Source organism: Micropterus salmoides, unplaced genomic scaffold (genome assembly GCF_014851395.1).
Source record: "Micropterus salmoides isolate LMB-PRFRI ecotype aquatic unplaced genomic scaffold, ASM1485139v1 Ms_hic_scaffold_14, whole genome shotgun sequence".
In the NCBI taxonomy this organism is placed as follows: Eukaryota; Metazoa; Chordata; class Actinopteri; order Centrarchiformes; family Centrarchidae; genus Micropterus; species Micropterus salmoides.
The window spans coordinates 19,267,948-19,286,217 of NW_024040485.1; the positions used below are offsets into that span (position 1 = coordinate 19,267,948).

Consider the following 18,270-nt stretch of genomic DNA (forward strand, 5'->3'; position numbering starts at 1 on the left):
CTGGCTTCTGACGTGAGGATTTGCTGCTGTTCTTTGTCTTATAAAATTGTTAATTGATTATTTATGATATTTTGGATTCAGTTTCAGCAAAAACAAGGGATTTCATTACATCCCCTTAGGCTCCAGGAACTCCAAACAGACCAAACGATTAATGGATAATGGAAATAATAGTTGGCTGCCACCTTTCATCAAACTAAAAGCTTCACCATTCCACTAACCATCCACCGCCTTGGTTTAGCTCCTGCTAAGGCTTAAGTTGCCTCTGATTGATGCTGTGGCCAACACCAGAGTGGCTCTTGCTTAGCTGGGATTTCGGAGTTAAATTTATCCCATGTAGCCCCCCCCCCCTCTGGGAATTGCAAACTGAAGGTCTGATTTCACTGACCTGTCACCCTCCTCACCACTGGTGAGTTGAGCCTGGTGAACTCTACTCAATGAGTCACAGCACAGCCATACAGAAATGAATTACTGATGGCAGTTGTCAACATGATTGGATGAATGCCTGCAGTTAGCATACAGTGTACCATAAACTGAAGGAGAGCTCCTACTTATTTCCCACTAAACAGTGAAGAAACATGTACAATAATTATAAGATCTGCAACAATTACACATTTCAGTAAGTGGCCATTTTTAATTCTGAATACTGGAGCATATAATGAAGGGAAGCAAAGATTAGTTGTAGCACAGTGAGCAAAAAAAGATTGTATACTAATATGGGGGTATTCAGTTGGGAATGCAAAGTCAAGTCAGGCTTTGAAGGTGAGCAAAATGGAACACAAACTGAAGAGGGAAATATTATGGAAGTCAGGCAATGTATGTCTACTGTATATATTTTAAGTTGTTACAGTATTAAATTGAAATATAATAAAACAGGTGATCAATCATAAAACATATTTGGATTAAAAATAAAAGAAAGAAATCAAACCTCAAACGTAATTGAAAAGCTATCAATCTTTCTACTAGTCTCCACACACACATTTTTTTATTTCTATTGTGCAACAGTGTCCATTTCACAACCGAGCAGAGCTGTGGCAGCTGCAGAAAACTGCTTTGAAGTTATGATAAACAAGAACAAGAATAAACAAAAACAGTCTTCTACATCAGTAATATGGTCTCCGTGGATTATTCTGTGGAAACAAAAGAAACACTAGATTAAATTCAAATATTAAAGCAAAGGAAACCCTGTTTAGTGGATCAGCAGCACAGTAAAGGAAAAACTCTTAAACTGTGTTGAAGTGTTATAAGTTTCAGAAGCTAATTATCCTATTAATGAGTTGATTCCTACAAGCTATTTCACATTAGCTAACATGTTAAAATAAATTGGTGCAAATTCACAGAATATTATTACAACAAACAAAACAATGTGAAAGAAATGTTACCAGTGGGTTGGGTCTGAAGCGGTAAGCAAGCATCATCCTCTTTCTATAAGCATCATATTCATCGTCATTTTTTGAAAGCTCGGCTGGACGGTCAACTCCAAATCCTGCTCCGTTCATAGCGGTAATTCCCCTTGAGTGTGACAGAGAGACACTCTAAATTAGTTTCTCTTTTCTGTCTACTACATTTGAGAGCCAAAAAAATATTACTGTTACTCTCTATCTGGATAAAACAGAACAATTCAAAATATAACTTTTTCACAGAAGACATTTTGACATGTCGCAGTATTAAAAAATAAATAAATAAAAAATAAAAAAAAGCACAGGTGTAAATAATTAAATCAATGTTGGCTGAATTCCATTTAGCCGCTTCAGTTTAAGGGTCCTGGTATACATGCCAGCTCACTGACTTTGTTGACATTACTGTAAATCAGTGAATTTGAGTCAACTGTCCTGAAAATCTGTGCGCATGCTACCTTTCTTCCTATGGGTTTTCATCATTGACAGTATGTTCACATTATGGAAACAAAACAAGACTGTTGGTACCAGAAATAAACACTTAACAATTAATGTTGTGTACTCTACTGACATTGTCATTATTTTAGGTAAATAATAGAAATAGAAACACACTAAGTGTTACCTCACTTAACAACATTGAAATACAAATGAAAAACATTTTTTAAAGTCACAATGAAAAACCTTGTTTCTGAAGAGCCACTTGCTGCCTTTAATGTATGCATGTCCTGCTAAAAGTGTGAGAGGAATACGGTTACATTTGATGGGAGGAGATTGTGTAGAAATCTATAATGGTTTTAATGGCTCTAACTTCTATTTACACATGCAGCAGTACAAGTTACCACAAAAAACTAAGTAATCTAACACATTGAGATAAATAGAAGAACAATGTTTTATCGAAGATGAATGCTCACTTGTTGACAGGAGCCTTGATGCCCTGTCCTTCACTGCCAAGGCCTTCACCTTCCTTCCAGCCCATCTTCATAAGCATTCGGAAACCAAGATTCTCCACCGTCAACTTAAACTCTTTGTATTCTGAATAGTCTGGGTTGCGGCCCTCCTGCAAATGAAGAAAAGAGTAAAGTTGTTCACTGTCCAATACCATTTTTTCTTCCTAAAAGCTTTGATTCCGTTCACTTTTTTTTTCGTGTCTACTGGGGATGTTTCTAAATCAAATTTTTAGTAGAAACACAGACAAAATGTCCTTGTTATAGACAAATTAGTTAAGAAATATCACATAAACACAGTCAACTGAAAATAAGCATTATTACTGATGATTACTGATCTAATTTACCTAGAAAAGAATGAACACTTCCTGTCATCTAAGTCTGTTAAGTACAGCAGGTTTGGTGTGTCTCAATACTAGTCCACACTGGTGCTCTTTACTCAATACAACCTGAGTAGTAATTATACTTTTCCCTGAAAGGTCTTTCTCTTTACTGTTGGCATTTAACAGTGACATCCTAGGTCTTATCAGACTGCATTCCAGTAACATTTGCATTACATAAACATTCTCTATTGACTTTTCAAAGGGATAAAATGTGCCAAATTAAGTTTAAAAGACTTTAAAACAAACAAGTGGCAATTACAGTCTCCTCCCAGGAATTTGCATGGGAAAAAGGACGTCTGGGTTGGCTGCTGGCTGTTACCACAGTGTCCTGACCTGGATAAGCAGCTTGAAAACAGAGGCATGAATGGATGATTACAATCCTGTTTACAGACATTTTCAACTGACCCTGATCTTACTAAACTGTGTCTGGCCTTCATGTGGAACAGCACACATTTAATGACTTACAGCCACGACAGACGTATGAAACAAGATTTACAGTACGCGAAAGAGATCCTGCAGAGTAAAATGACACAAACATTTAATGGCCAGTGGGATACCTGAAAAGTTTGGTGCCTTCTTTACTCAAAGACATTTCATCTTCATTTATCTCTGAAACTGAGATTGATGGATAAGGGCAATCCTAGTAGTTGTACAACAGCAAGATCCTTCCCTATTAGGTTAGAAAACAAGTACATTCAGAGAAAAACTGACCTTGAGTGCCTTGAAGGTCTCCATGAACTTTTCTAGCTCTTCAGGGGGCAGGAAGTCACCAATAAAGTGTTTCCCTTTACCCATTTCTGTCAGAGATTCTGCCCACTCTGGAAAAGTACAGACAAGTAAACAAGTCTTTTTGTTTGTTTGTTTGTTTTTAAAAAACAGCAACAGTTGATCACTTTACCTTGATGAGAACTGATTATAAAGCACTGACAGCTGCTAGTATTCCAGTGGCAAGAACAATTTTCCAGCCTTACCACGGGTTTTCTCCATTTCCATCTGTCGGAGACGATGCTCCCAGGTGCCTGCCTGCTGGTCCACTTCTTCATCACTGTCGTATTCGTGTTGGTGGTCTCTCATGGCCTTCTCCCACATCACCTGCATCTCTGCCATCGCACGCTTGTGCTTCATGATCAAGTCATACATCTCTTGCATCTACAGAGTGTGTCAGAAAACATCACAGACACAGTGAGCAACACATAAGCTCATAATAGATTATCAAGCCTAATGATCAGGAATTAAGTGCCTTCACTATTCTAAAACACAGATTACAGGGTGAATAAAATACGTTCGGCAGTTGGTGGAGTTCAGGTATAATCAAAAATTCAGTGGTGTAATTTTCACTTAGTAAATATATTTAGTTGGCATTTTCATACCTCTTGTTGTTCTTTGAGTTGTCTCTTCTGGTCCTCAGACAGTTCTGTAACTCCTACTAGACCATGAGGCTTCCCCTTCTTATAACCAAGACCTCGCAGCTCCTGGGCTGAAATAAACATCACCAATAACTTATATATTCAGAATTTAATTATCAGCTGATAATGTATCCAAAATAGCAAATTAAAACGTAACTTCAAAACCTATGGTTCTATAAAAAGCGATGCTTGGTGCCATTTTATCAATACATATAATGATAGCAGTACCAATTTCTTGACAATAATCACAGTATCTTCTATGACTCTTCCAAAACTGCATTTACATTACCATGAATGGGTTGGAAAGTATTAGACAATGGTATCCAAAGACATAGACACTGCCCATTAAAGGGTTGCACCAAGTTTAGGTTTTATGTTAATTACTTTCATGCTCCAAAGGAGCAAACAAATTGCCTATATGCACATATTTACAGTATGTAAAACACAACTTCATGTACCGGAGAGACAGGGTGTGTTTGGGTCTGGCATATTCATCTCCTGAGGAATAATGATGGGAGGAATAGGCAAATCGACTTTGTCATCCTCTGAACCCCATCTACTCTTTCTCTTTCGTTTGACAGGCGGAGTTTCTGCCTCCTGTATTTGGGGTACAAAGGCAGCATTCAGTGGTGGAGGGATTCCTGGTAATGGCGGTACAGCTGGTTGCTGAAGGTCTGAAGTTCTTGACTCTGCTGCTGGAGGCGGAGAGCTCTGGGAGGCTGCAGCGCGGTACTCCTGTACTTTCTCTTTGTAGAAACGGTAGGCTGGACTTTGGGGTTCATATAAAAAACTGAAGGATGGACAGAAGAAAGATATTTTGTGTGAAGTGAATGATAAAAAACTACCCAAGTAAAGCCAGGTTTTAAAAAAAAACACCAAGTGACCTGAAGGCAGGGTTGTCTCGGTTGCGCTCAGCAGCGATGGTTTCTACCTCTGGACCACCTTCCGCCACAAACTTGGCCAGCCTCTCAGCCACCTGCTGGGTTTCCGCGTCCACTGGGGGGGAGACTTTAAGCAGCCTATCAGTACTGGGGCTCAATTCACACTCTACTACTGTACCGTACTCAACTGGCCCTCACACACCACCAGTCTAGAGCCAATAGGGGATAAGAAGAGGAAGGAAGGAGGAGGAGCAAGGGGGACACGGGTGGTGAATGGGGAACTGTATGGATGTGAGGCTTTGACAAATGAAGACCTAATAAAGCCCAGAGAGGCTCCACCACTGTTTAACTTGCATCTACATGTATAATGTTGTGCATAATTCAAGACTACAATCTTTTTTGCCATCTATAAAATCTAAATGTGATCAAATTAGGCTACTGTAGGGGTGAGCAATATGGACAAAATAATGAATGTCACAATTTTATGTCTAAAGTGTTGATCTGTATTGCAGCTTTGAACGTCCAATCCAAAAACAAATATGGTTTATTAAAACACGAGAATAACAGAACTTAAGAACCCATGACTTGTGTATGCAATGATTAAATAAGCAATTTGATGGTGAACCAGATTAGTACATTGACTAGAAAATATTTTTGTATGATGGTGTGGTCTTGAAAGTCAGTTTGCAGATGCTTTTAAAATGCCACTGAATACTGGCAGTCTATATCACAGTTTTATTCACACAGGTGTATAATTTCAGTGATAAAATGGGCAATATGTAATTCTACCGATGCAATCAGGGGAAACGCTCCAGTTAACAGGGAAAGTTCAACTGGTCCTTTTCTCCTGCTGTTGTAGTTTGGGAAAACACTAATGATTAACTCTAGTTGGTGACGCTACACTCTGCTACTGAGAAACATAGCGTTTGACAGATTGCTCCTGTCCACTGCTACTTTAAGTCTATTAAAGTAACCATACATGACACAATCTAATGTATCTGTGAGGGAAGGGTTTGAAGTTAAGTACATTGACTTGGGTGATTTTACAATGGACATACTGCCCACCCCTTTTGCAATTACATTTTTGTTTTTCTGAGAGGAAAGATGACACAAAGGAAACGTAGACAAAATAGTGTGAGTGAGAATCCTACCATTATCTGATGTATTCTCCGGTCTTAGCAAATCCTTTTTCAAACTGGCAACTCTGTTTTTGTAGTAGAGATACTCCAAGCTGCTCTTATCATATAAAAATCTGAAAGGCAAGGATAAGTAATTAGATGAGTTCAAAAATAGTTTAGAAGTAAATAAATCTGAATGAGCTACACTGTCCTTCAAACTTACGAGAAAACAGGATTGTCCTTGTAGTCTTCTTTGGCTTTTCTTTCCAGCTCAGGTCCGCCCTCCGCCACAAAAGAGGCCATCTTGTCGATAATGAGTCTGGTGTCTGAATCCTCTGGGGGAGAGACTTTAAGCAGGCTATGAGTACATTTACTCTAAGGGCACCTATGACAAAATGTCAGTCACAAGGCAACTGTGCCACTGGAGTACGCAGGAGATGCACTGAAATGTCCAAGCCATGGAGTTATCCAGAGATACACTGAAAACCCTAGGCCTTGAATTACCTTTCATCTCTAAGAATCTGGAGTAATCAGCCTCTTCTTCCTCGTCTTCATCGTCTGGAGAACAAAACACACTCGGTCTCTGGCTGAGAACAGGATTCTTCTTGGACTGTGAGTAGCTCTTGAACTGACTAAGCATGCTACTGACCCCAAGGCCAGGCCGCTTGCCAACAAGAATGCTCTTTTTTTGAAGTGAGTTTCCTCCTGGTGATGACGTTGAGGGAGTTTTAGTATCACTGGTGGAACCTTGAAAGAGTAACAGGACACATTTCAAAATTTTAGTTCTAGCCTTTACATAAATGCTATTTCTTTTAAATGGCAAAGTCTCCTTCTCAACCAGAAATTTGGTAGGTAACTCACCCAAGTAAGTAATGTAAGGTAATGTTCATGGTCCCTATTCTAAACTATTTTCCTAGAGTTTTGGTGCCCTCTTTAAAAACCTCCCACAAACTGTACAGGTGTCAAGGACTTATTGTAGACAGCCTGAGGCCTCTTTATCTATTATTTACATAAGCCAAAACGCTCCTTGCTATTATTCTGTGTTCCAGTGTCCCTGCTACTATGTTAAATTTCCATACACAACATCACAGTGATATATTGCGTGTGATAAGGACATGACAAAATCATGACTGTAACTTTTTGCTTGAAACTGTGCAGCTCAAGTTACTAACCAGACACACTGTTGGATTTCTCCTTCTGCATCTTCATGAACTGCTGTAAGAAGCTTCCATCATTTACAAATTTATTTGAGGAAGGTCCTTGAAGTGTTGGAGAACTATTGGGATCAAAATGAACAAAATATTTTTAAATGTACTTTGTTATCATTTTAGGTCAAGGTTGGTTTCAAATAAAACATTCATGCATAACAACAGTACCTGACAGCACCAAATATTACTGCACTTATATAATAATATAATTATTTCTGTGTATTTTTTTTACGTTTGGTGCCATAACTATACCTTTACCTTGGAGGAACGGGTTTGCTGGTGGCTTGCACATTAATCTTTGCCTGCTCTGCCATTTTGGCCTCAATCTCCTTTTTCTTCTGAGCTATCAGCTTCTCTTGACGAAGAATATTCATGTTCATCTTGTTTTTCTGTGGCTGGATAGGTTTGGACTTCCATCCTCCTCGCCCTAAAATAAAAATAAAAAGGGGGGTGCAATATGACAACAATAAGCATGTTATAACGTTTCAGCTGTGGAGCTGGCCTTTAACAACTATAAGAGTGACATTTTCTGAGATGCATCCTATAAAATCTGCCCCACTTATTGGCTATAGGGGGTTCAAATTCTTAACGGGAGATAAATATGGTATCTTCGTATGCAATATTGAAACTATGCCCTGCAGACTAGCTAGCAAACAAGAAAGCTCTCTAAATCGAACATCAAAAACAACTTCTAACAGCTGTTCACACTGGTGTGGGGGAAGAGATAATTCATGTAATCAAATGTGGTTATTACATGTTGCAGACCTAAGGAAAGTCAAGTAAATATAATGCAAATGGTCTTATTTGCTAACTAGCTAACTACCTAGCTCAGTTTCCCCCAACGGCTAGCTAACGTTGTACACTACGCCAGCAAGCGACCAGTCCAACTGCTAACGTTACATAAGCTAACGTTAAGTTAACATTAGCTAGTTAACGACTAACGTTATCCTGTCTAACTTAACGCTACAAGTTTACTAAGGGTAGCTGCTACATATTTAGCATCTCAGTTAAATCACAGTAAACATTTACCTGCATCGCTAGACTCCATAGTAATAACTTAGCAGAATGAAAAATAGATTTTGAAAAGCGCTCACGGACTAAAATGAGGCCTTTCGCTGCTACCGTAGTATTCTTCTTTTGTTCCTTTCCGGCAGACTAGGCACTGTTAGTGCATTGCTGCCTCCCACTGGTGATAGAGACCATATCTATGATAGAGACAGTCTACCGTAGTAGCTGACTTTGCTATGCTTTGAAGCAGCTGGCAAACACAAGAACTACACTTCCGGTCATAGTTTGTCCACAATAAAAGCATTGGCCCGTATCCAATGATCTTTACACATCAACAGGGCCCCAGACATCGAAAGACATGTTTGCACAAAAGCCAAATAATTATCAGTACCACGTCTTAACAATTCTGGTATAAATCATATAATAATTTTACTCACTCAAATTCACACTGTAAATTTACACAGTCCCTGAATTTACTTGAGCTCTCCTTTGACACCATAGCATCATCAGACCCCAGGATTTTCTATAATGACAGCACCACAGGAATGAATATTCAGTATTTATTGACACCATTAGTTTAGTGGTGTTGTTTTGTGTTGTATTATATAGAGAGACGTTAATAGGCTATTCTGTCCATAATATGTAGGTGTATGTATGTGTAAATAGAGCTGGACAAAACATACCCAGAATGATACCTCTCTTGCACAGTTGTTATATTGAATTCCACCCCATTTTACAAGTGTACCTAATAAAGTAAATAGATCAAAACACTCTTGGGGACTCATCTCAGCCATCAAACTGAATGCAGAGCTGTTCAAGGTACACCCAGCTTTCAGCCAGACTACTTCAGCCACTCTTCACTCCAGATGTGTGTTCTTTGTTTTATTTATTATTTCCCTTTAAAGTCCCACTTATGAATGTCTAGGCTCTGTCCTGATTTTGGGAATTATTCTTGTGATTTCCTGTTTTATTTTGGAAGTATCATTCCTCACGTGTCTTGTGATACTTCTTGCTGATTTTTCAGTTTGTGGGTATTGCCTGTGCCATTTGACTGCTTACCTGGTTTGGACCCTTGCCTGTTTCTACTTGCCGTAAGGCAGTGTACACCTTTTTGATTTGTTATTAAAAACCTCTTGAACTGTAGCTGCTCAGTCCAATCCCTAGTGTACTCTGTGCTTGACAAATAGTCAGTCAGTCATTGGACAGTCCACAGTTTAAAAATGTTTCATTTGTCAATGTGATATTTGGAATCTGAATATCCCATTCAAAGTATGATAAATGTCAAAACATAAGGAAAATACCTACACACTTTGACATTTGACTATTCAAAGGTATGATAAATGTGAAACTTACAGGTCAATTCCTTAAAGGGGCTCACTATACTGAAAATGTGCATATTTTCTCATAGAAAAGTCCCAGAGGCCTCAGATTTAATAGAGGCCTTAAACAAGCCCACTTGACCAAATCCCCTTTGACATCTACAAAAAAAGGAAGTTTATCTGGAATAATCAAGCGAAGATGGTGTAAGGGTTGACTAGTTGTACAGTCGAAATTGGACAGATTGATGGCAAGTTATCAGAGCTCGGATTTTTTAATATGTCGTCGCCACGCCCAAATGGGACATTTCCATCTTTAAGGTTTATATTTTAGTGTGTTATTAAGTAAGTACATGTCTTGTAGAAAGAACTGACATCCTATAGAACAGCAATGACAGAACTGATTGTGTAGTGTCGATTTATATTGTATCCTATTATTTCTCTGCATTACATACATGTACAGGCTAAACAATAAGGATTGCCCCATTGCCCGGGTCAAGTAAAATGCTACGACAAACTTGAAAATCTAGCCACTTTAGGTAAATAATTAAACACGTTGTTTTTTCTGGAGCTGATGATGGAAGTAGCTAAGGAGTAAGCAATCTCGCCTCCTTCTCATCTCTGTTGAGAGTGGCACATTAAGAGTACTGATGCAGTGCTTACAAGTAGGGATGGATACCAAAATCTGTAGTATTGTCATACTAGCTAAAGCCTCTCCTACTAATGTTTTGGGGCTTTATTTTTGATACAAGAATGTTTGTTGCTTCGCATCTGTGACACACTGTGTCCTTGTTCTGATTAATTTACTTTATAAGATTAAAGACAAGGCAAGGCAAGGCAAGTTTATTTGTATAACATATTTCAACAACAAGGCAAGTGAAAGTGCTTTACATAAAATACCCATAATTCGGTTTTGTAGAATCTTCATCATTTCTATAATAGGTTACGAATAATCAGGCTTTTCACTTTCCTTGTTTTGCTTTTTTGATCTTCCATCTTTCACATCAGTCAAACCTGATCTTTATTGTACAATATTTATTTACACTTAATATAAACAAGAAAATTAACTTTGTAGTTATTTGACGGCGGCTAATAAATAAAAGTATTTGTATATTGGCTGGTAAAAATTGACTTTGGGCAAATAGATTGTGGAAATCAATAAGTATATTTTTACGCCAAACGTGCAAGTGAAAAAACCCATAACGTTAGGCCTCTGCAGAAATTCTAAATCGACAAAAAATGCAAATAGGCCTACAATTATACTGAAAATACATTTTATATAAATGAATTATTTTAAATGTCACAAGTGATGATTGATTAAATTTAAGATATATTAAGGTTTAATGTTAGACTTTCTCGCTTTTATTTAAAGGTAAACATTAAATGTCATTTAATGTCCTGTTGTTGGTCATTTTCCATGGTAACTTTACGTTGGCGCTCGTGTGTTTCCGTTATGGTTTACGCCGACTCTTACCAGGGTTTATGTCCCTCCCTGCTACCCGTCCGTACCGTACAAACCGCTCTACTGTTTAGAAATGGCTGAAGCTCCCCCACGGCCCTGCCGGTTTTTTTGCCACCGGTGTTCAGCAGAGATTAGTCCACGTTTACCGGTAAGGATCCAAGAGATATATTTGCCTACTTGAAGAATGAGAAATTATATTAGGGGTCGTATTGTTTTACGTGTGTGTGTTCGCGGTGCACACTCAGTCACGTCAACTCATTGCTAACGGTACTGTTTAGCTAGTTAGCTAGCCCCATAGGCAACAACTGTCCAGAGTGTCAGTTAAGTTGGAGTAATTAAGTTGGCGCATACACTCGCGTTATGTGTTAGACATGTAATTTCAGCGGTATGATGAAAAGCAGCTAGAGAGAGCCCATCTTAACCGCTCGACCGGTGTCATACTGGTGGCGCTTTAATGTCAGGAAGCAAGCTACCAGAAGAAAACCGTAGGTGCACTTTTTATTCCTGTCAGGCGGCGATAAACAGTAAGCAGGTTTCGGATTTGATTTAATGCTTTTCAGTCAGCTAACATTAAATCTTTTCAGTAGGATTTGCTGTAAGCGTATTGTGGATGTACCGCAAAGAGAAGTAAAACGTTCATAATATCACTTCCATCCACAGCCAGTCTCAGTCAGTTAATATCGCTGTTGTGGCAACAGCTCGCTTGCCTACCACAGCAGTCTGTTGTCAAGCCATTCATGGGAAGCTTCTTGAATGTTACGGTTATTCTGTCAGCCAGCTGTGTGACAGCTCAAGAGCTTATATTTACTGATTGGAAGTAGTCACAATTGTAATATTTAACGTTACTGCATGTGGCATTTGCTTAACCACAGGCTATGGATTATCTGTCTGTTTGATTACCCATATGGTCTACATTAACATCAGCATGGTCTGCATTTCAAAGACATACATTTAAAGGACTGTATTTATTTATCATGATTTGACATCATATACTCAGTTACAAGTAGGTAGGTCTGGCAGGACTGGCAGGTACAAGTTTATAACATTTATAATATTCAGTTTTTGTTGAAAGTGTTTGTGATGATAGTAATTTTTGAGGCTGGAGTTTGTGGTACTTTTTTGTCCACCCCATTTAAATCAGTGATGGTAGACTAAATATTACACCTCTCAGTATAACACAAAATTACCATTAAGTTGAATCAACACCTCTCTAAACACTCTAACCTTTATAACTCAGAAAATTATGTATATGTTAGTCAAAGGCAACCTTCCTTGGATAGCTATGACCTATATGACTGAGAATCTTCAGATACAGATGTATATGTTAGCTATGGTGTGTAATTACTAGATATTTTATATTTTCACTATAGGACTACACCTGTCCACGCTGTGAATCTGGCTTCATTGAGGAACTGCCTGAGGAAAGAAGGTATGGAAGATTATGCTGTGTCTCATGAATGTGATAAATTTGTTGTGCAAGTGGATTTCTGAGTCTTATCTTTTCACTTTCTGTACCACTGTGTTCGTGCAGTAATGAGACTGGCTCTGCATCCACGTCCTCCAGCAGTGATCAGAACCGCCCATCATTTGAGGTCAGTGTGGCTTGTTATATCATCTGGTCCAGGTAAAAATTTTACGCCCTGCACCATGATTTGACATTGATTTTGACATTGCGTCTGTCTTTTCTGCTAGAACATGGATCATCAACATTTATTCACATTTCCCTCTGGGTATGGCCCGTTCGCCCTTGGGATTTTTGATGAAAACTTCGACCTTCGAACGCGGCTACCAACAGAGGACAACCGAGAGACAGAAAACAGGAGAGAAAGGGAAATGGCATCACGGCAGCGATACAGCGCACGGCAACCACGGGGTCGACATGTTCCTCGACGACAGGGTACGCGCCATGAAGGAGTGCCCACATTAGAGGGGTGAGACATTTCAGCAGTAGTGTGTGTTATGGGAGGTTGTTGTGGGACACAGGTGGATACAGGTAAAAATGTACCTATTTTGTGTGAGTAATAAATGCCTCTCATGTAATGGTAGAAAATACTTAAACAATATTATTTCCAGTTTAAGAAGTTGGTAACATGATGTGTTTAGATACTACTTCTAAACATAATGTAGAAGCTTGCTTAACTTGGTGTGGCGATGGAGCAGTGGATAAGACCTTTGGTGCAGGAGACCTGGGTTTGATTCCTGCTGCGACATATCCACCAGTGTGTCCTTGAGCAAGACACTTAACCCCTTGTTGCTCCTAAGCCATGCAACCTCTGATATACATAGCAATTGTAAGTTGCTTTAGACAAAAACGTCAGCTAAAAAAATACATTTTCCATTTGTGGAATTTATGTAAAAAGACAAGACAAGTTAACAGTCTGATTTAACAAATGCTTGTTATTTTTCTTTTTTGTGATATTTTTTTCCGGATACAGGATTATCCAGCAACTAGTAAATGGAATCATAGCACCTACAGCCATGCCAAATATCGGGATGGGACCATGGTACGTAGAAGAAACTCTGATGCATGTTTGTTTAATAAAATAATGTTTACTGTGTTAAGTCTTGACTACCTTATTGTCCTACAGGGGAATGCTACATTCCAATCCAATGGACTATGCCTGGGGTGCCAATGGTCTTGATGCTATTATTACACAGGTATAAAAAGTGTTTTGTTTTTTATGCAACAGTGGAGATAAAACTGCATATCAATTAGGCAGCTACAGTATTACTACTAATTCAGCTAGATATAGATTGTCATTTACAGGAAAAAGCATGTTCTCATGCAGATGATCTCACAGCAATTTTTGCGACTCTGTTCTTTTTCACTTGTAGTTGTTGAACCAGTTTGAAAACACGGGTCCCCCTCCTGCTGACAGAGAGAGGATAAAGAGTTTACCCACCATCTCCATTACAGAGGAACATGTGGGTAAGTCCACATCTCTCTCTCACTCAGCGCCATAGCAGCTTTACAACTCTTTGAGTTATGTCAGAACAGAAAGTTCTCCTTTTAAAACTATCTATCTATCTTTAGTTTTAGATCATCACAGACTCATGCAGGAAGATTCCTATGTTGTTATTAGTGGTAATAAAGGGAAGTTGTTGGATTTAACCTTAGACTGCACAGCAAATAATACAATACTAAACTCAAATAAACAGAATCGGTGTCAGCTGCACTTTTCCATGCAGCTGACGCAAGTGACCGTGTTTCTCTTTCTCACACACTGACACTATGTTGTTTTCTGTTTGTGCAGGTGCTGGTTTAGAGTGTCCTGTGTGCAAAGAAGACTACAGCGTTGAGGAGAGTGTTAGACAATTGCCATGCAATCACTTGTTTCACAATGACTGTATAGTACCATGGCTGGAACAGGTATGTATGTATTTTTATGTCCCAAACAGATGTTGATCACAGTATTTGATCGGTATTGTCTGCCCTAAGCTGTGTAGCTATATAAAGCCAGCTTTGTCTCAGATAATTAATTATAACCCATTGTGCTTTGTTAAAACAAAAGAAGCTATTCTTAACACACTGTAATACAGTAAAGTGTGTTAAAACAGCCAACAGTTTCAGTTAAATATATTAATACTGATGGTGTGTCGCAAAAAGAAAAAACTGATTTGAATTGATTGAACTGATGTTGAATGATTCAGATCGGATGCCATAAAAAAAATCTGTTAAATACCTGACATTTGTGTAAAATCTGTAAAAACTGTTAGTTCAGAGCACACCGTCATGTTTATTCGATAATGTATTGAAAATATATATATTTTTTTACATGAGTCTCGTTTATCCTTGTTTCCCACAGCATGATACGTGTCCTGTGTGCCGGAAGAGTCTTAGCGGACAGAACACAGCAACAGACCCACCAGGGTTATCAGGAATGAACTTCTCTCCCTCCTCCTCCTCCTCTTCCTCCCCCAGCTCACCTAGCAATGAGAATGCTACCAGCAACTCATAGATTTTCACCTCACATCCGAAAACCTCACAACATACGTCAAACGAGACCCAACGTCTCCTCTCTACAGCTGAGACCAGGACAGTTGTCCGTTTCAATTCAAGGGGACAAAATGAGTTGAGGTGCAGACTGTTAGTTATCATTCCTCCCCCTGTGCTGAACGGACGCTGGGTCCAGCTTCTGCTGCTATTGTTGCTGAGTATTTGAGGAGGTGGGACTGGGCAGTGTTGAAGGAGGATCCAGAAAGGATGTGAATAATAATAATAAAAGTGGGATTGTGACCAGAACTGGAGCGGAGTTTGAGCCAGAGTGGACTGCTTTTTGATGGAGATGTGTCTGCCATGAGTCTAGGACACATTTTATATTTTAAAGACAAATGCTCTTTTAAAAAAAAGATTTAAAAAAATCCTGTGGTGGTGCAGAGTACATAGATGTGTAGATAGAGAATTCATTTTGAACTGTCAGCAACTGTACAGCTAATGGATAAAACTACAACCTTGTGGAAGGGAGTGTATGCATCTGATTTTTATTTATTGGCACATTTGTTTTTTTTAAATTTTGCACAAAATTCTGTCTGATGTTGCAACACAATCTCACTCCCAACTCGTCACACATGGACGCTTGGTCAAGACCCCTTGGTGCCGCTTTTTAACGCCTGGGTACCCCTTTAGTGTTGTTTCTGCAGGTGTTAGGGCTTCGTGGTTCGAAAGGTCCACAACTTTCGGTTAGACTTTTCATATAAAACTAGTGGTTAGTGTTTTAAAATGTTGCTATTTAGTTAGGTTGAGGCACCAAAATTACTTGGTAAGATTTAGGAAAACATCATGGTTTGTGTTAAAATAACTGTATGTTACTTAAGTGACTTAAGTTACGTATGTTACCTAATGTACTTTCTTAATGTAACTATAATTAATCACATGTTGACTTTTTGTTTCACACAGGAAACAAACACTGGCCTCCTGGGTGAATGTCCAATTTCTGGCCCGTCCACCCCAACTACCTCCTTACTCTGACTTTTCTGTTATGTTCTATTTATGTACTACAACTGCTTTCAGCATTCAAAAATGACGCTAAAGAGCTTCTCCTTTATAGAGATTATGGTTGAACTATGACGCTAAAGGGCTTCCCGGTGTGTTACAAACTGATGCCAAGGGGTCATGACCATGCGTCCATATGTGACAACTTGGGAGTGAGAACGGGTTGGATGTTGAATGTGAATTTGGGTAAACTACTGAGCAAAAAAAAGAAAAAGATTTTTTCACACTTTTGCATTGAATAAGTCTTTTAGGACTTGTGTCTTTTGGTTTATCCTGAAAAGGTAAAGATCCACACAGCTCTAACAGTGGATGCATTTTTATTCCTCAAGTGAAAAAGTCGCAAATCTACTTATTTATTGAAGCCTTGCCCAAGATACAAACTGAGCATTGTAAAAGGAAAAAGGATATCTAAAAAAAGGCATGGGGATCATCTTACCTCTATGGAACTGACCAAATGTGTTTATTATTTTATTTACTGATTTTTCGTACAGTCACAATAAAGCGCTAAAACAAACTGATGTGGAGGTTTCTGCTGATAATGTGCATTTTCAAAATGTTGTCCTATGGGTACTGATTCATTTTCCACATTTAATAATGCTTCAGTATCAAACCCCATTTGTTTTTTATTAGGAGAAAGACCATAGCTTTACTTGCCAAGGGGAGAAGTAAACAATGAAAATGTTGTTGGCCTGCTTTTCTCTCGATAAGGAGGGCTGTCTGGCACAGGTCGGGGGATGGATACAAGACCGTTTCCACATCACTGAACATCTCTTGGAGTACAATAATGTGACCAAAAACAACACTTCCAATGGGGGTGAATTAAGTTTATTGCCTCTCTTAAGTTTGTCCTTGTTAGCAATGGTGTTGACAAAACTCAAAATAATGTTGATAAAATGAGGCCTTCAACTACCTCCACAAACTGGGCAGCATGCCAATCTTGCATTTAGCGGCTCAAAATCAAAGTAGAACATAAATGTATTTGTCACATTGACAGCGAGGCCAGGAAATTTACAGCAATAATTAACAAGCAGGTGGTGACTGCGTCATCGCACCAGGGACCTGAGAGGTTTTCATATTCAAATAAATAGCAATAACAAATTAAATTTACATTCCCGATGGTTCCAACATTGCCAGTTCAAATAGATGAGGTGTTGCCAAATATGAAAAGCTGTTAATTTGGTTTTAATGGCTTATTTACATCACTGTGACAGAACAGTGGCTGTAGTTTATAAATTTTGTCTTAATTTGTTTTAAAACTGGGGGAAAAGATGTGCAGATTATGTAATTCCTCTCATTTGTTTTTACTAGTTCAGGACCTCTGTTTTTTGCTCCACACCAATAAGGCCATCACTTAATCGTCTCTATATAGGTTAACACTCTTCATTTTGATTAATGGTTAAACCCTTTTAGCTCACATACTTCAACATCTGCCCTCTTGTCTCCAGAACACTTCTTTTACTTTTATTGCCATTTCAGTGAATCACTGTCTTTTTTGGTCTACATCACCCGACCAGGAAATTATACTAAACCTTGAGCTGTGTAGTTTTGCCTATTAAAGAGGAGGGAGGATGGTGGAGAGAGTGAGGCAGTGAGAAAGGATGGGGAGGGGAGACAGAGATGATGCTTATGACTTCTCAGCACTGATGTCAAAAGGTAAAAAAAATTAAACAAGATAATTAAGCACTAACCTGAAGTTGAATTCTTATTTGTTTTTTCAAGAAAAGGTGATATGTAGCAGAGATGGTATGTAAATTAAGTGAATGGCGCCAGTTACATTCATATTGCTATTGGTAAGTAGGCCTATGTGAGCATGTGTGTGTAAAACCTAGCTATCCATTACACATGTGGCCAAAATTAGACTCAACCAAAACTAGATCACAGAAAATAGGCTAGCTACTTTATCTCTTCTAAAGTGACAAAGCACAATGTCATCATGAGCACCCATCCTCATGATACTGCTCTGTAGCTTTGGCCACTGGCACAAACATACATTTAGGCTATATTAAACTAATCTAACATCTTCCAATAGATTTGCTAATGGAAATGCATTTACTAATGCACTACATACGTGGAACCAGCCGTTTCTATGCTCATACCATGCAGTTTGAAATAAGAGCACCCCATCAGTGACGCTGAACCTGCATCTGAACAGCATAG

At 38.7% G+C, this 18,270-nt stretch overlaps 2 protein-coding genes across 3 annotated transcripts; one reads left to right on the top strand and one right to left on the bottom strand.

The window, feature by feature from the left end:
• Nucleotides 1-604: 604 nt before the first annotated feature.
• Nucleotides 605-8,543, bottom strand: sugp1 (SURP and G patch domain containing 1). 2 transcript variants are annotated; one of them, XM_038719293.1, is made up of 14 exons: nt 8,429-8,543; nt 7,593-7,761; nt 7,299-7,402; nt 6,631-6,873; nt 6,350-6,473; nt 6,160-6,260; nt 5,012-5,135; nt 4,586-4,917; nt 4,092-4,198; nt 3,693-3,870; nt 3,433-3,539; nt 2,306-2,451; nt 1,380-1,509; nt 605-1,127 (listed from the first exon to the last, which is right to left on the bottom strand). In XM_038719293.1, the coding sequence occupies exons 2-14, from the start codon at nt 7,712-7,714 to the stop codon at nt 1,101-1,103; spliced, it is 1,845 nt and encodes a 614-aa protein (XP_038575221.1). In that variant the 5' UTR covers nt 7,715-7,761; nt 8,429-8,543; the 3' UTR covers nt 605-1,100. The 2 variants fall into 2 exon arrangements, with proteins under 2 accessions (XP_038575221.1, XP_038575220.1); XM_038719292.1 differs by having other exon boundaries at nt 8,364-8,520.
• A 2,605-nt stretch (nt 8,544-11,148) lies between these two features.
• Nucleotides 11,149-16,627, top strand: LOC119902908 (E3 ubiquitin-protein ligase RNF126-like). The gene is made up of 9 exons (XM_038719299.1): nt 11,149-11,268; nt 12,491-12,549; nt 12,652-12,712; nt 12,813-13,051; nt 13,556-13,624; nt 13,709-13,778; nt 13,956-14,049; nt 14,375-14,490; nt 14,927-16,627. Exons 1-9 carry the CDS (start codon nt 11,194-11,196, stop codon nt 15,077-15,079), a joined length of 936 nt encoding a protein of 311 aa, XP_038575227.1. The 5' UTR covers nt 11,149-11,193; the 3' UTR covers nt 15,080-16,627.
• The last annotated feature ends 1,643 nt before the right edge of the window (nt 16,628-18,270 follow it).